Here is a 23688-nt window from a genome sequence, read left to right as displayed (position 1 = left end):
CAGAATCTTACAGCTAACAATAAGGGCCTGGGAGAGATCGCTAAATTAGTGAAACATGCATGGATGACATCTAAAACCTCTTCATGTTTTTGATGAGGGAACAACATTATATCATAGACAGAAAAGTTTAAATAATACCTCCTCTTTAAGGAAACAATTGTGATCACCAACCAGCAAATAACTGGAAAATTATTAAACATAAACTGCCTCAAAATTGGAACTAAAACTGGAACTGTAAAACAAAAAAATTATTCCAACTGTAATTCTCTCCAGTTTCTCATGGTAACCCTTCCATGCCCCCATACTGTGTCGACATCTGGTGTCATTACATAAACTACATTTTAACTACCCATAATCCCTTTCATTATGATGTCATATATTTCATACTAACATTACACAGTGCTTGACATGATCCTGTTAGCATGTTCATGGCAGCTCAGTGGGCCAATAGTCCACATTGAATATATTTTCCCTTATTTCTTTTGCTTATTTTTATGTCAAAGGGCTCATATTATCCATCCATCCATTTTCATCCGCTTATCCGGGGCCGGGTCGCAGGGGCAGCAGTCTAAGCAGGGACTCCCAGACTTCCTACACACCAGACATGTCCTCCACCTCCTCTGGGGGGACCCCGAGGTGTTCCCAGGCCAGCCAAGAGACATAGTCCCTGGGGCCTCCTTCCAGTGGGACATGCCTGGAACACCTCCTGAGGAAGACGCCCAGGAGGCATACTCTCAACGTGGAGGAGCAGTGGCTCTACTCCGAGCTCCTCCCGTGTGACTGAACTCCTCACCCTATCTCTAAGGGAGCGCCCAGGCACCCTGCGGAGGAAACTCATTATAACCGCTTGTATCTGCAATCTTGTCCTTTCATTACCCAAAGCTCATGACCATAGGTGAGGGTAGGAAAGAAGACTGACTGGTAAATCTAGAGCTTTGCCTTTCAGCTCAGCTCCCTCTTCACCACAACAGTCCAATACAGCAACCACATCACTGCCGATACTGCACCAGTCCTCGTGTCAATCTCACGCTCTGTCCTCTCCTCACTCGTGATCAAGACCCTGAGATACTTGAACTCCTCCACTTAAGGCAGGGACTCTCCACACACCTGGAGAGGGCAAGCCAATTTTTTCCAGTCAAGAATCATGGCCTCAGATTTGAAGAGCTGATCCTCATCCCAGCCGCTTCACACTCGGCTTCAAACTGCCCGAGTGCACATTACAGGTCCCGGCCTGATAAAGTCATCAGGACAACATCATCTGCAAGCAGCAGAGATGAGATTCTGTGGTACCCAAACCGAACCCCTTCCGACCCGTGACTGAGGCCCATATTATACTACTGTTTGATCTATGTTATAATGTTGTTTCCTCATCAAAAACATCTACTTTAATTTGGATAATTTCAGCCCTGGAATTTTCCATCTCTACAGGACAAAAGGTAAAAGGTAGTTGTTAAGTTAAACTACCACATCATGACATCGCAAGGTGGAACAGAGCATTTTGAAATTTGGAGATGTAGACAGACTAATAATAATAGATTACTCAAACATATGTGAATGAAACAAAACACAACTCCAGGTATGTTTTTGAGGAGGCAACAACATTATCAATAGTCAATTTTTTGAAATGTACCTTTTGACTTTTGTTTATTAGAGTTTGGCAATTCCAGGTCTGAAATCATCCAAATGATTCTGGTGAAGGTGTATGAAGTTAAAAAACACAGTGGAGCACTTCCTGTATTACCACATCACAAGGTGGAACAGAAGTGTTTTCAGTTTGAGAGAAGAACTGAGAATGTGTGAATGAAACAAAACTCAAGTCCAGGTATGTTTTTGAGGAGGTAAAACGATTATAACGTGGATTAAATCTCCAAAGAGTAAATTTTGTGAAATATAGGAGCTTTAATTGGGTGCATTCAAACAGCCACCAGTCTGCTAACATGGTTTTTCAATGTGTTTTTTAACTTTCTGGCATGGAACAGAAACCACAAAACAAGATGAAAAACAGTCCACTCTTGTACATCTCTGAACCTGCATACATGCTTTGCTACTGCCTATAATATTGCATATTTTTCATTTTCTGACAGCTCCTGCTTACTGTCCACCTATAAGTGCCACTCATCGCTCACCGCACGACTTGCTTCACTCATGTGGGGTTTGGGTGAGTGGATTTTGGGGTTACAGTCTGCATTCTCCATTCTCCCGGCTCCAGGGATGACCTCATGGGCCTAACAACCGCCATCACTGCAGTTACAGTAATAGGAACAACATGTAGCCCGCTTGAGGTACGATCGGCCGGATTTATTTGTATGTATTTTGAGGTTTTAAGCTTCTAATGACTTTTATGTAGGCTACAAAGAAAATAGTTGTAATTACTGAAAGCTCTGATAGCAATTTCACATAATGCTATTGATTATTAAAGGTCCTATATTACACAAAATTGACTTGTGAGTTTCAAGCCAGGTTATTATTAGTCTGTCTACATCTCCAAAGTTCAAAATGCTCTATTTCACTTTGTGATGTCATGAAGCTTCCAAATGAATAGTTACTGTATTTTTCACTTTGACTTTTTGGGGGAAATGTATTTATTTATCAGAGACCAAGAACCAACATTTCATTTTGAAAGGAACAAGCTGTTAACGTCACATATGAATAGTTATTCAGATAACTATAGCATGAACAACAGAACAGAACAAGTTTACAAGTTCTCACTCCAAATCACTAAATCCTTTGAATTCTTCATCCACTGTGTCACTTCTGAGCAACTCCACAACCTCCGGAGGTAAACACAGTGCCGCTTCCTCTTCTGTGTAGCTGCAATCAGACTCCGCATCAGTTCCAGTTAAAATTATTCCGGCCTTTCTGAACCCTGACAAGATGGTTTCGGTTGTCTTTATGTATGTTTAAATTTAATATTTTCACTGCTACAGAAGTAATGGTGCAATCGACTGACATGATACAGACAGGACAGCGGCTCTTTCTGCAGGAGACATGAGCGAAGAGCGAAGTGACAGTGATACAGGAGTAATAAACACACACAGACACACAAGCCTAGAGCACCCTCTGTCAGCTGTCAGTGTAAAGATTTTAATAAATATATGTCACACCAAAGTATAAGTCGCAGCACCACCCAAACCATGAAAAAAATGGTGACTTATAGTCTGAAAAATACGGTACCTTTCACATTTTGTTCACTATAGATTGGCAATTCCAGGGCAGAAATCATCCAAATGATTCTAGTGAAAGAGTGTGGAATTTAAAAACACAGTGGAGCACTTCCTGTATTACCACATGAGAGCACAAAGTGGACCAGAGTGTTTTCTGTTTGAGAGAAGAACTCAACCTAAATATGCAGGTTTGTGTGTTAAACATGTGTGAATGAAACAAAACACAACTCCAGGTCTGTTTACAATGAGGAAAAATTATAACGGATTCAGAAAATAGTGTTGTATGAGCCTTTGATTAGTAGTTGCATATTTTTCTGTTGTACTGACCTTCATGTTTGAGCTGCAGACTTTGTTGCGTATGACCTTATGTAATGACAATAAAGGCATTGTAGCTGTTCTAATGTAGTGTTGTCCTAATCTTATAAAACATCCAATCAGCCTACTTAAGAGCCCCCGAGAGCTCCTATTCAGTCTTATAGCCAGCGTAAATCGCTTAACAATAATCCACTTAACGGTATTATCCAATCACGGCCTTGACTATGGGCCTTTCCAGTGTTTGTAAACAGAGCACCTGTATTGCAAAAGCTGGTCGTACTTTCAGGGTCAGCCCTATGTTCCCTTCGTTTCTAAGATTTTTCTTAGTCCTCAAAATGAAACTATAAGTTAAGTCATTTTTTATTTTTAAAACACATTTAAAGGGATGAGAATAATGATCAGAGTAATGTCAACCATGCACCATTACGTCTACATTACATCTGTAATCAACTGTTGTTGGTTAATAGGTTGGGTGTAATTAATGATCAAATTGGGAGAAATGGGAATTAAATCTGATGCAAATTTATGATACAGTAAATGTGGGAACATAGGGTCTAATTTTGGGGGAAAAAAAAACAAAAACAAAAAAACTTAGAAATGAGGGAATATAAGGCTGAGTGAACATAAGAACGCTCCTGAATTTTCAATAGGAGACTTACCATTAGTTTCCAAACATCACAAACTTTGAAAAAACAGGGTTTTAGCGACCACCATTCAACCACATGTGAGTAACACCAAATCCTTGTTAGAAAACATTACCATATTAGCACTGTTTAATACAGATTTAGATTAATGTTAGATTTTAGTACCAAAATTAGATTTCACCCTAACAACCACCTTTCCTAAATCTAATGTTATGGTAGACAATGATGCACCTAAAATTTAGGAAACTTACGCAAACTTAATAATTAATAATATGTAATAAATATGGAAAATTATTGTGTGCAGTATGTATTGAATTTGTTTTTGTCTTAAAGGTCTTATACTAAACAAAACTGACTTGAGCTTTTAGTCATGTTATAATGTTGTTCTCCCATCAAAAACATACTTTTTACCTTTTGTTTAGTAGAGATTGGCAATTCCAGGGCTGAAATCATCCAGATGATTCTAGTGAAGGTGTATGGAGTTTAAAAACATAGTGGAGCATTTCCTGTATTACCACATAACATCACAAAGTGTTTTCCATTTGAGAGAAGAACTCATCTTAAATATGCAGAGTTTGTGTATCAAAAGTGTGAATGAAACAAAACACAACTCCAGGTCTGTTAGTGATGAGGAAACTACACAACATATCTTTTCTTTATTAAGAGTGGGTGAGTATGGAGCTGTGTGGTGCAAGACCTCAAAAAAAGTTACATAATGCACCTTTAAATGATTTCCACATTGCTGATCTTAAGCCCTCTCTCCGAAGTTGCCCTGATATTGTCAAAATAAGTCCAGTGAAATTGTACAGACATGCCTGAATGAAACAAAATACTACTTTAGATACTCTTTAAGTAAGAAAAAACTCAAGACATTCTCATATATTTGTCTTCTTTAATTTAGGAAACTCACAAACATAAACCACTGTCTGAACAGCCGCATCCAAATACTCTTTTATTTTAACTACGAGATGTATTGTGTTCTGAACAGTGCAGCCAACACTTCATATCCTTGTTCATTTCTGCTCCAGGAAGCTCTTAAGTAATGCACAAGCCATGTGAGGGCTATTTATCAAAACCCATCCCGGTATCTGGACCCTGGATCTAACCACAGTGTTTGAACCCAAGAGACCGGAGAAAATCCTGTCTCCAGTCTGGCCTTTCACAACCACTACAACAACACAAATGTTATGAAAAGTACTTTTATTACACATACTAGATCCCTGCTCCAAAGTACGACTGAGGAAAACATAAGATCAGGAAGCTCTCATTCAAAAAGTACAGTTTAAAATGGTTAAAATAAATAATTGGTTTGTTTACAGGTAATAGCTTTAAAGGTGCACTGTGTAACTTTTTCGCTGGGGGTCCGTCACCTGCTTATTTCTATGGATATGTCATTGCAATGCCTGAAATGTTCCACAGTATGACAATAAACCTTACATTTATTAAATTACAGGCGGTTTTGCATTCTGACTGTGAGCAGGATCGCCTCTCCACAGATCTGACCTATAACTTGGTCTTGTTTGGTTTCCATGATGCAAGAAAGGTTAATGCCATACTGTGAAACATTCCAGAGAAAGCAATAACATCTCCTTGGAGAAAAGCGTTTGACAGATCCTCCACCAGAAAAGTTACACAATGCACCTTTAACATGAAAAAAACATTTACAGATGTTGATCAAAGTGAAAAAATATATACATAGTGCCTATAGTGAATTCGGTACGGAACCCGAAAGTGGACAACAGAAATTTTTTTGTTGTTGAAATGGTAAACCTGTTGATGAAAAAAATAAAATGAAATAAAAACTAAGATAAATAAAAATGTTTTAATACGAAGATTTGTTTTGTAAATTTTTGGTAGCATTAGACTTTGGTTGGAGTACTGGGGGTACTCCTGTGTATAATTGGAAATGCATACATGCTTAAGTCATACATAAAGGTGCATTATGTAACTTTTCTGGTGGAGGATCCGTCAAATATTTTTCTCCGTGGAAATGTTATTGCTTTGTCTGGAATATTTTACAGTATGGCATTAAATCTTTCTATCTTTATGGAGATCAAACCAGACCAAGTTACATGTCAGATCTGTGGAGAGGCAACCCCGCTCACAGTCAGAATGCCTGTGTTTGTAGGTATTTTTGAGCAATAAAACCACCTGTAACCCAGTCAAAAAGTTACATAGTGCACCTTTAAGACATATGTAAGTTCCAATAATTATTCTGTTTTAGAATAAACTGTAGTAACCAGAGAGCTGGAAAAAGAGGTATGATACTGGAGTTTTGATTCTGGAGAAAATCAGTTTAATTATTTGTCCTTGCATCTCCAGCTCTATCTAATTCTAAAACATTTTACTGTGAAAGAAACAAGAAGTGCACTGTACGTTTGCTAGTTGTTTTCAGTACAGAATCAGTGTCTATTCCAGTTCAGTATTGTCCAGGAGGCTAATGCTTCCACTGTAGGGAGTATTATACCTTTGATAAAGCAGGCCAAAATAACAAGGATTGAGCTGGCAATATGAGAACCCTAGATACCACACCAAAAAAACAATTCCTCATACATATTCTGCCCCACCCATTTTTGCCACACTTTTGTTGCAGTGGCACTATTTTGTTAATTTAAATGGACAATTTGAGAAAAGTTTTGGTGCTAAAACAAGTCAGCACTGTCAGTAACTTTTCGTTTGGGGGTCCATCACCTTCTTGTTTCTATGGAGATGTCATTGCTCTGCTTGGAATGTTCCACAATATGACAAACAGATTTACCTCACATTTATTCAATTACAGGTGGTTTTATTGCTCAAATTCTGACTGTGAGTGGGGTTGCCTCTCCATAGATCTGACCTGTAACTTGGTCTGGTTTGGTGTTCATGCAGAAAAGCAGGTACTCCCACCCTCCACCAGAAAAGTTACCCAATATACAGATGGTGGCACTTATGGCAACTTCTGGATTAAGGTGAATACCCTGAATAATAATATAAAAACTTTTAACCAATCAGTAAAGCTAATCACTCCATAAAGCCCGCTTCCACAGTTTTGATTGGTTCGTGAAATTGAAGGTACTTAAATAGTTGAAATTCTAGGCCCTTGTACAAAAACTGGGAATTGGTCCGACCGGCCAAGCTAGTTTTAATCAACACTGACGAGAAAAAAAAAAAAAGTTATGTGATACCAGACTTCCTCTTTCTACCACTATGAACAATTTCTCATCGTAAAAATCTTTTTAAAAATACAATTTATTAAATCGTAGAAGGTGGCATTGCTATAAAAAACACATATGTAGTTTTATTGAAAAGTCAAAACAAAATTGAAACTTTCCTTGGATTTTTTACAAACATGACACGGTTTAAAATAACATATCTTACATAATGAATCCATATTGGTGGTCTATATACATATTAGTCTTAGGTAGCAATAAAGCAGTCCACAGCTGGAGTTTGTAGTCATTTAAAGTGAAGTCTTGTGGGGCAGCTCGTGAAGGCCGGTCGGGATGTTAACAGACCGTGAAAATATAAAGTTCAGTACGCTCTCCTCAATGTCTCATGAATTTCTCTGGGCGTATTACTACTGCGGCCTGCATCACGTGGAGAGAGAGGGGAGAGCTGCCAGGAAAACAGTGTCCGTCAACATGTGGAGTTGTGTTTAATCGTGAAAAAGTAGTTCCCGGATTCAGAAGAGAAAAAAGCTGCAGATGTCCCCAGACTTGTGTTGGGATTGGAGATGTGGGGGAAGCGTCTTGCCCAAGGACATGTTGGTATTGGTTTGAGTGTGGTTTGAACTGGCAACTCTTTGGTTGGTGGGAAAATACATAACTTACTGTGTCACTGGATGATTTGGAAGGAGAAAACTGATAAGGAATGAAAAAACAGACACAAACTACATGTCTGTGAGAGCTAGTCCAATCATTAGGGTAGTTGTGTTGACCAGAGACTTTATTTGAACTTTTTAGTCAAAATGTGACTGTAAAAATTTTCAAAAATTGTTTACTTCCAATTGAATTTTGCTCTATCTCTCAAATTCAACTTTCCAAAATTCCCAATTTAAAAAAAAAAAAAATTTTTTTCCAATTTTATCTTTACAGACTTAATTTTGAATTTCGTGTGTAAAACAAACATTTATATTGCATTACAGTTTTTGCAATTTCAAGGGTATATGTAAATCAACCCAATCCAAACTTCTTAGAATACAGATTGAACCTTAAAATTCAAAGGACCCAATATATAGCAATACCAGTCAGGAGAATGTAGATTTGTCAAGTTTTGACCAGTGAAATTCCCACTCTTTTCAAAATTGTAAAACTTTTCCATGACTTTTTCATGACCTAAAGTAAATTTTCAATGATTTTACAGCACAATACACGTGTAGAAATGATCATACTTTTAGGGCTAAATATGAAATGTTAAACCTTTCCACTCACTTTATGGTTTGGGATTAACATTGAAAATACTGTCAGTGCATTTATTGTCATCTCTTTTGAATAAAAGGCACATACGTTTGGAAATAATCATAATATCCTAATGATAATTTAACAGAACGATGTAGTTGCATGAAAGAGATACTAAAATTCCATGACTTTTCCAAAACTTTCATTGAAAATTTCATGACGTTCCCGAATTTCCATGACCGTGGGAACCTTGGAAATTGCAAAAATGAAATGGATAATTTAACTACACCATTTGTCAACATCAAATTAGCACCAATACTTTCTATTTTTCAGACTTGGAGACACATGTGGCGAGCATCACATGGACAGAGAAGGTAGAGCAGCTGGCGAGAAAATGAGGGGGGATAAAAAGCTGCCAGGAAACAATGTCCATCAACACCTGGACTTTACCGATCTAATAAACACATCCCCAGGTGTACAGTACTAAACCCAGAGCTAGCAGCATCGCATGTCCTCTCCTCCGCTCTCCTCCGCTTATTTGTAGCTGAATTTGCTTGCTATGGGAACCCAATCTTTCCTTGCGGGGTAGTCTCTCCTCTTGCCCCGCTCCCCCACCCCCGCTGCACTGCACCAGGGGCGTCTGGAAGGAAGTGGGCCTCTTCTGTGGTCGGTCCGGGCTCGATCCATCTGTAGGTCTCTCCCCAATGAACAGCAGTGCTTGTTTTCTGTGGTCCAGCTCAGTTTTAAAGAGCTCGTATTCCTTGTGGGGCAGTTTGATACCCAACGCAGTGCACCCGTGTGTTGTCGTGATGTCTTGCTCGATCCCAACTTGCCAATTCCCAGTCAAACCACACTTCCCTGGTCTTGTAGAGTTGAGTAGCTTCGCCGTTGCTACGTCAAACGGCGTAATTTTCACCTGGGTAACCTTGAAGACAAACTCAGTTGCTGTGGAGATTTTGGCCGACGGGTTTCCTTGTGCGTAGTGCCCGGAAGCAGTTAGCGTGAAAGTGGGTTGTGTGCAGAATGGGTCGGAGAAGTGCCGGTAGACGCCCCCCCATTGGTGGGCATCAGGCTCAAAAGTGAAGTCACGGGTGAGGAAGAGGGCAGAGGGGCGGGTCTCACAGCGCTGGCTCACCCATCGCCCCGATAGAGAAAGAGGAGGGGAGGGACCACGAGGAAGGGCGGGTGGACGAAGCTCGGAGGAACGATAGACCAGGGCGCAAACTGGGCACGGGTGGATGTGGTGCTGAAATGACAAAAAAAAAGACACGTTAAAGTCGTCGTATTTGCAGATACACAGTAAAAGCAACTCTTAATTTCAAAATAAGACAACTGTGTGTTTTGTTGTTGAGAATCAGAAAGTATGCTATTTAGGGGTGTAAAGGTACATGTATTTGTGCTGAACCGTTTCGGTACGGGACATTCGGTTTGGTGCAAAGCTATGCACAAGTGAGTTTGTGTGTGTTTACATTTCGCCAGTACATGTGCAGCTACATGAAAGTCTTGGCTCTTTAATATTCAAGAAGGAGCTCGTCCATGATTGGGGTGGCAGTGTTTCCCGCAGTGCTTTATAGTTAGGGCAGCAGCCTTGACAACATTTGCCCCCACCTTGACTACATCCCTCTGAACCACGTGAATCCTCTCCCCTGCACTTACTTCAGACAATGTGGACAAATTCTTATTTCTGGCCAAAAATATGAAAATTTAGTAAAACTTCATGCTGGAACTGTTAGTGCTGCGCTTTAGTTTTTACTGTTTACAAGGAATTTATTTTTTATAATATTTCATACATTTGTCGCTTCTTTGAGAATATTTAATTTAACTTATTAGTATTACCAAGCAGCACTTTGCATTTATTTTATTTTCTCATTTGTATAATGTTAAAACTAATTGTTGGTTTAATAAAAACACAAATAAATAACAAGCAGATATTTTTCCATTTTGTTCGCATAGTGTAATGAGGTACGTACCAAACCATTTCACCCCTACTGCTGTTTGCGAGTCGTTTTTAGTTTTATTATGATGGAAAAACTCGACTTTGGCCTGGTTTGAAAGTTGTGAAAAGTGCTTATGAACTCATCATGTTAAATAATTTTCTCCCAAAGTTCTTCTCTCATAAAGAAAATACACTGTTCCACCTTGTGATGTCATATGGTAATACAGGAAGTGTGTTTTTTTAAACTCCATACACCTTCAATACAATCATTTGGATGATTTCAGCCCTGGAATTACTATCTACTGACTTAAAGGTAAAAGGAGCTGTTAACTTGAAAACTACCGCTTCATGACAACATTTTGAGCTTTGGAGATGTAGACAGACTAATAATAAATGAAACAAAATGCAACTCCAAGTATGTTTTTGATGAGTCAACAACAATATAACATTACAAAAGATCACAAGAATCAATTTGGCGTAATGTAGGACCTTTAAAATCCAGGCACGTATATGAATAGGCTGATTTTTATGACAGTGCTTTTCTTTTAGCTGAGGTTGAAACAATGGAAGGTGGGCTGTGATAAGAATTCTGCAGTAATTTATTTCAAAGCATTTTAATGGAGCCAAAATATCTGTGGAGCCCTTTTGCCAGCGACTGTTTGGCTCTGATTTCCTTTAAGACATAAATCATTATATCAACTCTAACCTTGTCCTCAGACTAATCCTGCCGTCTCAGATCCAGGCTTTCATGAGTTTGGACCCAGAGCCACAGATTCATCATGTTTCCACTTGTACAGAAACTGGGTCCAGCTCTCAGCCACTAACAGTAAAAGATCTATTAACATTAATATCCTCATCATAGCATCAGTTCTGGGAAGGCCATATTTTAACATGGTGGATTTCCTTGCCCCATTACTTCCTTCACTCACATTGCTTTTGCGAGTCATGGTACTGGGGCATATTGTGGAATATTAAAAAAGTTACTGTGGCTGAATTATACACAGCAAAAAGTGGAGTGTTAAAATTGACTCTCACAGAATCAACTTTAACATTTTCTCAGAGTTTATATGAGTCCAATCTGTTCTAGAGTTAATTTTACATTTTTAGAAGTGTTAATTAAGTAACAATGGACCAAAGTTTCTGTTTAACCCCAAAATCTAGAGTTATATTCATGTTTTGAGAGTAAACAGATAACACTTTGTAGAGTTATTCTGATTTAGCTAAACAACACACAGAGGTGTTTTATTTTATTTTTACTTTATTTTAGTTAAATTAAGAAGAAATTATGCACAAAACTGGTTCAAACTGGTCTTCTCCCACAAGAGATTGAAGTGGTGAATGGGAGGAGCCAAATTAACACTAAGAGAAGTTGAATTAACCTCCACCACATCAACTCTGACAAATAACTCCAACTAAAAGCCCCATTTAACTTTCAAATAGTTAAAAAAAACATTTTTGGTGTTAAAAACAACTCTGAAATATTTTACAGTAAAATTTTAACCCTCCAGTTTTTGCTGTGTAGTATAATTTTCAAGGTTTAAAACTACTTTTGTACACTTAAGCACTGATATTGCATGTAAATTAACAATTTATTACAATGTATATCAGTATAATGTATGTATATAAGAAAATTCAAATCTGTCGTTTCATTGTGTACTCCAATTTCCATCCATTTGAAAACTGTATTGATGAGCCTGGTGAAAGGTTAAAGACTTTAAAAACACAAAGGAGCTTCAAGATGACATATACAGATTAAATGGATGACATATACGCATGGTTCATTATTTTTTGTTTTATTATGTTGCTTTTTTTGTTCTGTTTTTTGTTCTTTTTTTCCCCTCCATCCTGTCTACAAACTATTTCCTGTTATGTCTTCTGTCTTGTTATGTCTTTGAGTCAGCATGTCTTGTTATTAGTATGTGCAGCTTAAAAAAATAAAAAGTTAATTAAAAAAACACATACCAAAGAGAAAAGAGCCAGAGAAAAGAGCATTTTGAGATCTGTAGAGGGACTGTCTAAGTCTTACTAAAGCCTGCAAGAATCAAACTCAACGTAACCTCTGTTTTTTGACAGGATATGACGACAACCGACACTTTTATCATGACAGTGAACTACAGGGGAAATAGCAATTAAAATAATCAAATTTCTTTCATATAATAAAATAAAAAATGACTATGAATACAGATATATTATAAATGCAGCTCGTTGGGTCAAAATAAGACCCCTGTTTGTTTTCTGCATGTAATCATAAAACATTTTATTGTTCGCAAAACAGAAAGTGAGCCGGGTGCATTGTTAGAAAGTAACTGTTAGCATTACTGTGTCTCAACCCAAATGTGAAAAACTCTTACAAACTCACCATGATGAATAATTATGCTGCCTGGAATGTGTTTGGAAAGTGAAAAATAACTTTATTTAAAATGAACTAGTTCTGTTTTTAATGTTTTTTTAAGAAGTAAGTAGTAGCATCGCATAGTGATACTAATAGGCCCTATGCCAGCCTCTGGCGCTCCGGCCTAATAATATTTTTAGCAAAAACAATATATCTGTAAACATTGGAACAGCATATTATACGTTTTTTTCAAGCTCTCAACCTTCCTCATGACCTCCCATTGACTTCCATTTGTTTTAGCAGTGATAAATATGGCCCAGGCCTTGGGCGTGGGTTACTGGGATACTGCTGTTCATGCTGGGGGCGACCGAGGGGACGAAGCTGCACAACATCCTCTCGCATTCACCCATGCACTCATCGTTGCCCATGCTTTCGTCCGAGCGAACGCAATAGGCCCTACACCCTGTCGGGGCTTGGGCCTAATCAGGTACAGCATCTTGAGGAATAAATTCAAGATTCATTCAAGAATCTATTCATTGTCAGAGAAAAACAAAAAAATTATGCTTAGAGCATCAAACACTATACATAGTTTTGATGTAAAGTGCAATGCCAAACAAGAACCTGCTCAAAATCACCCCAACGTCCAACAGAAACTCAATAAAAACCCATAAAAACTTCTTACCATCACATTCTGCAGGGGCGTCTGGTACCCTGTGGGCCGGTGGTACGTCCTCTGTGTCCACTGTGTGTGAATGTCCCCCAGAAACAGCTCCTGGACCCTCCCTCCATGTCCGAAATTACGCGTCTCCACCCTCACCAGCCCGAGCTCCGCCATCGAAAACCCCATAGCGGACAGGCACAGCCTCCCCGCCCTGGTATTGTACAGCTCCAGCACCTTCCCTGGCACCGCTTTGCTCAGTGCCGCCCCCACGCAGGAGGGGGGCAGGCGGGAGGCCAGTCTTTGCTTGGCTGAGCTACTGTGGATCACGATGCCCACTCTGTTGACGTGGTGGTCAGACTCTGTGGCCCCCAGGGTGATCCAGGAGGCTTGGCGCAGACGGAGCTTGCCCCGGACGAGGAGGGAGTAAGCAGGGTCCCCACACGCACTGTCGGTGTAGTAGTGCTGGATGGCCTGTAGGTGACGAGTAGGGTGGAAGGTGTAGGAACGCAGGAGGAATTCTGGGCCGGGTCTGACTTCACATCTGGAATTAGAGAGGTGCTTAGTGTTGGTTTTGATATATGGATTAGATAAAAACCATTGGATTTTTTGTGGTTGTGCGTCAAACAGCATGAGCCAATTATTGATCACCTTGTGCAACACTTGTTTACTGGTTTCTGGTTCACTTCTGTTTCATCATTAGATTATTTTTAGGAGAATACTGACCTGAAATTCCAAATAGAGTCTACACTGTGGCAAAAGGAGAAATTCAATTTGTCAACTGGACAAAAGTTTATTTTGGTTGAATACATTTCACAGCTCATCCAAGCTGCTTCTTCAGGTCTGGACTGAATCTACATTGTTAAAATGCGTTAGCCCACTTATCTTATTATACTTCTACTTGTTATAAAGGTCCTGTACCTGATTTGTATTTATTCTAGTTCAGGGAAATGCTCTTTGCACCATGCTGTGTTATAAACGCAGCTATACGTAACAATCCGTGTGTCATTTGTTCATTTTTTTTTTTTTTCAAAATAAAACCAAAAATAAGAAAACAAAAAAAAAAACAACTATTTTGTTCATTATTTGTTTCCAAAACCAAAATGAAAAAAATGGATAACGATTTGTATTTTCAGTTTTCAATTTTCACGTTTCTGTTACATAAACTGCGATGCCAGACTGAACCAGGACTAAATCAGGACTAAACCAGGTCTAAATCAGAACTGAACCAGGTATAAACCAGCACTAAACCAAGACTAAAGCAGTCTCAGTCCTGGTCTCAGTCCTGGTCTGGTCCAGGTCTCAGCCCTGATCACCCAACAGTCTAGACGGGCGCACCCCCCGTCCCAACACTCAGTCCTGGTTCAGTCCTGATTTAGTCCTGATTTAGTCCTGTTTTAGTCCTGGTTCAGTCTTTAGTCTGGTCCAGCAGGTTAAGTCATGGAAATGGTAAATGGCTGTTATCCGTTTTTTCCATTATTTATTTAAACACAAAATTAAAAACTGAAAAAACAAATGGTTATCCATTTTTTCATTTTGGTTTTAGAGACAAATAATGAAGACAATTGTTTGTTTTTTTTCTTTTTTTTATTATTTTAATCACTCAACATCTGGCATTCCCCTTACACTCCCCATGTGTGGTGGAAAAATGTTTTTGAAAATATATCCTGATCTTGAATTGTTAATAATTTGACTAATATATAATTCATATTTACCTTGTAGACACCCAGGTCCCGTCCAGACTTGGAGGTACGTTTGCTGTGATCTTTGCCTTGTCTTGATGATGCTGACAGTGAGGCTCCCATTGAAGACTGTGACTCACATTCGGAGATGAAAGAGGAACTTCCCAAAGTTTACTCCCGGACGCAGCCACTAACACAACTGTGGGCACAACAGAAACAAGAAATAGTTAAAGGTGCATCACCAGTTTGTCTTATTGCTTTGCCTTGAGTGCCCATGACCAGCTGAACTACTTTACACTAGTAACCAACCAATTAGAAAATCAAACAAAACAAAATACACTTTAAACTCTATTGTGACGAGCATGTGACAACAACAAGGCAAGTAACGGGTCAGCTCTGTGGAGAGGTGACCCATGTCTTAGAAAGAATGTATTTTTTCCAAAGTAAATGTTCAGCAATAAAACCATAGGTAAAGTAAGTTTGATAAATAATGCTATACTCTGGAGCAATTCAATCAAAGGAAGACAAGCAAGTCCTAGAGCCTTCACCAGAAAACCTATATATAGTTGAACTTTTAAGTTTTATAACAGAATTTTGACTTCAATTCACTTCAGTTATTGTGCTGAATATGACTATGAACCAAAAGTGAAGGCGTTTTCAGTCACGTCTTGTGTTATATATGTAAACACACTTTGACTGTGAGCTGTAATTTTGGTTAATTTTCCATGTAATGAGCGGTGAGAGAGAGGTTTAAAGTGACCAGACACAGACCATGAGCAGACGCTTTGGTTTGTGTCTGTAATCAACAGCCCACTGCAACACAGAGATATGGTCTGGTGCAGAGAGTATTCACTTATACACAGCTAGGTTATTAAATGTATACTCGAAAATGAAAATATATTTTTAAGTTTTATTATATTTATTTTGAAAGTAGACATTTGAGAGAAAAAATAAGCCAATACTGAGCGTGTTTTTAAATAACTTGGTCCCAGATACAATGAAAAATCATATCCAAGTAAAAACAGCACAACACTGGGTGAATATTAGACCTAAATGGTAAAATAAAGACCTATGTAGGAGCCAAAAGACCTCAAAAATCATATTATATTGTTGTTTTTTTTTTTTTTTTTTACATTGGTGCACAATATTTAAAGGTGCACTGTGTAACCTCTTTGTTTCCATGGTGACATTAATGCTTAGCTTAACAAATCAGTTGTGAATCACTTCAAATCTGCTAAACACATGACCAAAATCATTACATTTCATCCTTTAATTGTTCTAAAACTCTCTGCACAAATATTTTTAGGTTTTACTCTTTAAGTACATTTTTAAACAGGTACTTTAGGAGCGGAGGAGCAGGTGAAACGAGGAGAGGAGGAGGAAGAGGAGAGACGAGGAGGGAACAGAGGAGCATGTGCCTGTCTCACCTGTCCTGTCTGTGTCCTCCAGGCCGATGACGTCTCAGAGTTTTAATACTTTCACTAAAGTTTTTCATGTTGTACTTTTACTTGATTAATGTTTTGCCCTTGTATCTGTATTTTACTTGAAGGTGCACTGTGTAACTTTTTGGTTGGGGGGTTCGTCACCTGCTTCTTTCTATGGAGACGTCACTGCTCTGCTTGGAATGCTCCACAGTATGAAATTAAACAGCTCTACATTAAATACATTCAATTACAGGTGGTTTTATAGCTCAAAAATACCCAAAAAAAACAGGCATTCTGACTGTGAGCGGGGTCGCCTCTCCACAGATCTGACCTGTAACTTGGTCTGGTTTGGTCTCCATGAAGATAGAAAGATTTTATACCATACTGTGAATAATTCCAGACAAAGCAATAACATCTCCGTGAAGAAAAGCATTTGACAGACCCTCCACCTGCAAAGTTACACAATGCATCTTTAAGTAACAAAATTGAGTACTACATCATCTACTGCATATATTTACAGTAATCTTTTGCATATCTGCTTCCAACTGTATTGTGTTATTTCAATAGTACATGTAGGTCACTGAGAACAGCAGGTCTCCCGGTCCCCAAACATCTGGCGATAATATGACTCAATAGGCTCTTATAATGATGAATGGGCTTGCCTGGGACCAAACATTGACAGTTACGTTAATTCAAATAAAAATTGTATTCATCGCATAACGTTTACAAATCTGACACATTCACATCTGCATTCCTTCCCCCTGTCATTGACCATAACAGCGAGTTTTATCCCATCGTACAAATATGTGAGCTGTTGTCGTGTGTTGCCGTGGATACGAGATCGGCCCCACATACACCAGGCCTGAGTAATGTAAAAGCTATAGTTACATCCCCAAAGTAAAGTTAAAAAAAAAACGACCGTGGTGGATGAAGTACAGATACAAGGGCAAAAGATTATTAAAATAAAAGTAAAAGTAGCACATGAAAAAAATCTACTTAAAGGTGCAATATGTCACTTTATGGTTAGAGGTCCGTCACTTGGAAATGTCATTGCTCTGAAGACATATTCCACAGTATAACTTTAAACAGCTCCACTTTACATTTATTCAATAACAGGTGGTTTTACAGCTCAAAAATACCTAAAAAACAAACAGGTGTTCTGACTGTGAGCGGGGTCGCCTCTCCACAGATCTAACCTGTAACTTGGTATGGTTTGGTCTCCATGAAGATAGAAAGGTTTAATGCCCTACTGTGAAAAATTCCAGAAGCAAGACAAAGCAAAAACATCTCCATGGCAAAAAAAATAAATAAAAAATGACGAACTTCCACTAGAACAGAACTTTGAGTGTCCAAATAAGAAAGACAATGAATCCAAGAATCGCACTGGTAATAGTATTCATATTCAAAATAGTACTAGTTAGCAATCATGCAGTTAGTAAGTTTTTGTTTTGTATCTCCGGACAAGACACTTTAACACACTGCCTGTAGTTGGTTGTGACAGCAAGTGCATTCAGTGTATAGAGCTCCCTGTGTGGAGAGTCTCTGCCTCAAGTGGAGGAGTTCAAGTATCTCAGGGTCTTGTTCTCGAGTGAGGGGAGGATGGAGCGTGAGATTGACAGGCGGATTATTGCAGCATCGGCAGTGATGAGGTCGCTGTATTGAACCGTTGTGGTGAAGAGGGAGCTGAGCCGAAAGGCAAAGCTCTCGATTTACCCTCAATCTATGTTTCTACCCTCACCTATGGTCATGTGCTCTGGGTAATGACCGAAAGGACAAGATCGCGGATACAAGCGGTCAAAATGAGTTTCCTCTGCAGGGTGGCTGGGCACTCCCTTAGAGATAGGGTGAGAAGCTCCGTCACATAGGAGGAGCCAGTTGAGGTGGCTTGGGCACCTGTTCCGGATGCCTCCTGAGAAGACCCAGGACACGCTAGAGAGACTATGTCTCTCGGCTGACCTGGGAACACTTTGGGGTCCCCCTGCAAGAGCAGGAGGAAGTGTGCGTGGAAAGGGAAGTCTGGGAGTCCATGCTTAGACTGCTGCCTCCACGACTGGATAAAGTAGAAGAAAATGGATAAATGGATGGATCTCCCTGTGTAAGTATTAATAACATCTAGAACTGATATTGGTGAATGTCCCTTTTACAGCAGATTAAAGGTCAAAGCTAAACAGACTTTTGAGCTTGCAAACATGTATTTTTCTCTATATATATTTGAGGAAGTAATTCAAATTCATTGCAATTTAAAGCTGCTGTACCTAAAAAGTCTAAAAAGTAAAAAACAGAATGCGCACTGTGGCCACTTACTGATTCTTGGACAAGACAACGTTTTTATTAGGACTGATTTGACCTCAAGAGGTACTTATACAAATATCTGTACTGGAGCAAGAAGAACTTTGCTCAAATACATGGGAAACAAATTGGGTACAGGACCTTGGAATATTTAAACAGTAATAATACCAACATACCAACAAAGACGCCAAGACGATCAAATAGCAAGTAAAAGCAATTAAGGATAAAAATGTAACTATAGAGGTATTTGTTAACTACAGTAATAGCCTAATAATTTTACTTTAGCTTGCGTTATATTATTTTTAAGCACCCAACCCTGCATATCACTTTCTCAAACCCACATTCCTGCCTGTATTGTTTTATTCCCTCTAGTCCTGTTTCTTTCTCATATCAAATTCTGCTCATTTTGTACTAAGACACTTTTACAACTGCAACTTCAAACTTACATTCTCCACACTCCACTTTAGCTGCACGCTGGGACACTCTAACCTGTAGCCTTGACTATTTTATTGTTTTTCTACGCCTGGGCAAATGTAGGAAAGAGTGGCTTTTTGTGGAAATTTGTCCGAAAGAGATGGATACCGGAGGATTTTATAAGCTTGTTAGTGTCAGACGAAGGATATTTTTCGTGTTTTTATGATTGGATTTTAGAATGGCTGCCATATGGTGAGCAGGACTGCAAAAGTATGAGGTATTCCCAAATATCTCCTCACCTGCACAGCCCTCAGACCACAGAGTGAAGAGGAAAGATGAGGGTGGAAAGTTTTCAAAGTTTTGTATTCGATGTATTAACTATCATAACTTCAGTCTGGAAAAATATAGAGATTTTAGGAGTTATATATTTGCAGTAGCATCTTTATTTTTATGCACTAAACCTAAAAAATGCACCATGTAACTTTTCTGGGACATTCGCCACCTGCTCGTCTCCATGGAGATGTTAAAGGCCCCATATTAGGCTACTTTCTGATCTGTTATATTAGTTTTTCCTCATCCAAAATATGCCTGGAGTTGTGTTTTGTTTCATTCACACATTTTTAACACACAAACCCTGCATATTTAAGCTGAGTTCTTCTCTCTTCTTCTAGAGTTTGGATAATTTCAGCCTTGGAGTTGCTGATCTTTACTGGACTAAAGGTTAAAATGTAGCTGTTAACTTATGAACTACCTCTTCAAGACATCACAAGGTGGAATATGATATGTTTTTGAGGATGTAACAACATCATAACATGGCTTAAAGCTCCCAAGACTTATATAAAACCTTTAAAGTGGAACCAAACACTAAATCAACCTTTTTTGCTGTGTATGGTGTGTACAAATCTGAGGCCATGTTTCTTGACTGGAAAAAGGTGGCTTGCCATCTCCAGGTGGGTGGAGAGTCCCTGCCTCAAGTGGGGGAGTTTAATTATCTTGGAGTTTTGTTCATGAGTGAGGGGAGGATGAAGCGTGAGATTGACAGGTGGATCGGTGCAGCATCGGCAGTGATGTGTCGCTGTATCGAACCGTTGTGGTGAAGAGGAAGCTGAGCTGAAAGGCAAAGCTCTCGATTTACCAGTCAATCTACGATCTTACCCTCACCTATGGTCATAAGCTCTGGGTAATGACCAAAAGGACAAGATCGCAGATACAAGCAGCCGGAAAGAGTTTCCTCCACAGGGTTGCTGAGCGCTCCCTTAGACATAGGGTGAGGTGCTCAGTTACACATGAGGAGCTCAGAGTAGAGCTGCTGCTCCTCCACATTGAGAGGAGTCAGCTGAGGAGGCCGGATGCCTCTTAGGCGCCTCTCTCGGGAAGTGTTCCAGGCATGTCCCACCAGGAGGAGGCCCCGGGGAAGACCCAGGATACGCTCGAGGGACTATGCCTCTCGACTGGCCTGGCAATGCCTCAGGGTCCCCCCGGAGGAGCTGGAGGAAGTGTCCAGGATGAAGGAAGTCTGGGAGTCTCTGCTTAGACTGCTGCCCCCGTGACCTGGCCCCAGATAAGCAGAAGAAGATGGATGGATGTGGTGCATTGTGTGTTGTGTAACTGTATGGAATTTGTGTGCAAACTAGGTAAATTTACAGCTTGGTGAAAAAAAGTGTGTGCTGCCTTCAGTGGCCACTGCAAAAAACTTCGACTTGACATCACACTCCCCCCCTCACTCTCCCATTTACTCCTCCAGGTACTGCCCCAGTTAAGCAGCTATTTGAAATGTGGTTGTGGGCAAAGTTTAAGTGTTTAGCCCCACTTTAATCATTTCCCTGTAATTTTCCACAGTATAACATAACACATATTATCCCCATGGAGACAAGCAGGAGATGCCTCTAGGTAACAGTGGGAATGTATGATATACTGTATGTTTAATGCCATACTGTGAAAAAATCCAAGTAAAACAATAATAATAACAAGTAAAACCAATTTTGACACTAAAATAACTTTGTATTTGTGAACTACGGGTGCCTGAGAGCTTCATATATATTTCCTTGCCCCCTCCTGGTCCTTCATTTCCTGCCTGTCTCCTGCTCCTATCAAACGCAGGTGAAATGGCAAGAAAACTGGTTTATGGGCTAAAGATGTTTGTACTGGACTGGGCATAAAGGGATTCTGACCTCTACACCTCTCTGGACTTTTTTCAGACCAACTTTTTTGTTTTTCCCAGAAATGATTCAAGACAACTGCGTCTTCGGACACAGACTCATGGTTTGTCATACATTCCTGATTTTATATTTTCCACATTTACAGTTAAAGTTACATGTTGTAGAATAAATTATAATAGTAGTAGTTGGAAAAAGAGGCATGATACTGGAGTTTTAACGCAGGAGAAACTTATATATGGGACCCAGAGGAGACATGAATCTTCAAAACATCATGATAGTGCTGTCCATTCCAGTCTAGTCCAGTCCAGTCGAGCTATGAGTCAGCTGTAGGGAGTATTATACCTCTGATGAATATAACAAGGAAGGAGCTGGCAGTGTGGGGCTGCCACAGTACAGAATTGCAAAGTCACTAAAATCAATACTGATATACAATACTGTATATAACAAAAAAATAAATCTGTTGCTGTTTTTCTTTACAATATATTTTAGAACACACAAAAAAGACTTAAGGAAAAAATTGTCACTTTGGAAAACTTTTATACAAGGTTAAAGCGATTAGCAGACCTTACCAAAATTATAAGTTTCAATACAAACATTTATAGTTGGTGGTTAATCTGTATCCTTCTTTAATTATTACTCTTACACGCAGTAAACATAAAATACAACTATCAGAATAGCTCTATTGTTAAAATCTAACTAAGCAGGGCTGAGGTTGGTTAATAATTGGATGGAGACCACAGGAAAACCACTGGGAATATCAGGAGCTACAGTGGCGCCAGTAGCAAACAATAACAACAAAAAAATCTTGTTGTGTCCTAAGGCAAGATACTTCACCCATGTTGCCTAGTATGAATGTGATGTGAGTGTGTGAGTGTTGGAGGTGGTTGGAGGTAGGGCTGGGTATCTTTAAGAAGTTGCCGACATGATACATAGGCCATGATACGATACATATCTCGATGCAGTGCACTTTCAATTGGATACGATTTATTTCAAAATTATTCGATACGGTTCAATAAAAATAAAGACTAAGTGCAAAGTGAATATGAAACATAAACATTTTAACCATCCAAACACTGAAAATGTCAAATGTGTTGCATAAAAGAGATTCATCTCACTAAAAAAGCAACAAAGCTGTAGTGCTGTAACAAAATAATTTTGTAAAATATACCAAAAAAAACACTCTTGGCGATATATCGATACAGCAGCCCACAGTATCAGAATCAGCGTATTAAACAATACGGTATATCAATTTTATTTTTTTTTTTTTTCACACCCCTAGTTGGAGGTAGCCTGATTCATCAGCCGGTTTCACTACGTAGAAACCATCTGATCTCGCAGTGTTAGTATTCGTTCGCTCGACGGTAGGCGGGTACTTTTTATCCTTTAATCAACTGCTGCTATTTGGTACTCACGTATGTAATGTGCCGTTAATGGGGCTAACTGGTATATTAAGCTTTTCCCCTTTTCTCGTAGGAAGAAGGGCAATAACGTTTTTCCCCTTGATGAAATTCACCAAACATTCTCTTTATTCCGGCTTTAAATCCTCGATCTCAAGAATCGTTGACAACACAGAATGTATGGCTCTACGCTGATTGGCTGGTGCCCGAACTTGCACTTCTGGGGTTTTTGCGAACTGTCTATTATATTTTGATTCCTGACCTAGTCGCTGGAGAGAAATTAAATTGAGTGGAGGCACTAGGTGACGCCAGCCTGGTTAAGTTGGAGGAAGAGTCTCAGAACAGCTGTGGCTCTAGCTTACCACCATGTTGTGAATGAATAATGCACTATAAACCATCTTTGACTGTAAAAAAAAAAAAGCTATATAAACAGAATGCATTATTATTGTTGTAAAATGCATACACCGAGTTTATATATTTTGATTTTCTGCTTTGTACAAACTTAAATTGGACCGGGAATAGGAAAATTTGTGTTCTAAATTTTCAAATTCTTACTCCTAAATCTCTCCCAGTTCCTGACATGATTAATTCCCCTTTTCAGCACCTTCGACAGGAAAACATGTTTGCAATTTTCTTATTTTTGTTTATGAATATCCCCACTCCATCTGGCCTATTCAAAATGGACCCAGCTGTCTTCTCAGTGAACCAAAGCAACTCCCAAATCTAAAATCCCATTCATTTCTAGTCGTGCCATAAGCCTGTGCACTGTTACATCTTTGTCCCATCTTTTTTTTCTATGCTTTCTTGAGGTCACTTGTCATTCTGCTTTCTCTTCTCCTTCCAGTACATATGGTAGCACTTACAAAACAGGACTTATAAAAGAGTAGCTTAGTAAAAC

General features: G+C 39.2%; 1 protein-coding gene across 1 annotated transcript in view; it reads right to left on the bottom strand.

Moving 5' to 3' along the window:
* Positions 1-8395: 8395 nt before the first annotated feature.
* The window catches only part of LOC110155839 (protein APCDD1-like), a 30278-nt gene continuing 14985 nt past the window's right edge, over positions 8396-23688 (bottom strand). Inside the window, exons 2-4 of the mRNA XM_020920009.2 lie at positions 15141-15306; positions 13450-13969; positions 8396-9745 (exon numbers count right to left, since the gene is read on the bottom strand). Of these exons, the coding sequence (XP_020775668.1) occupies positions 8954-9745; positions 13450-13969; positions 15141-15306 (1478 nt within the window). The 3' untranslated portion in view covers positions 8396-8953. The remainder of the gene's footprint in view (positions 9746-13449; positions 13970-15140; positions 15307-23688) is intronic.

The sequence above is a fragment of the Boleophthalmus pectinirostris genome, unplaced genomic scaffold, assembly GCF_026225935.1.
Source record: "Boleophthalmus pectinirostris isolate CB_2022bp ecotype Guang Dong unplaced genomic scaffold, ASM2622593v1 HiC_scaffold_3, whole genome shotgun sequence".
In the NCBI taxonomy this organism is placed as follows: domain Eukaryota; kingdom Metazoa; phylum Chordata; class Actinopteri; order Gobiiformes; family Gobiidae; genus Boleophthalmus; species Boleophthalmus pectinirostris.
This window is presented reverse-complemented; position numbering and strand designations above follow the sequence as displayed.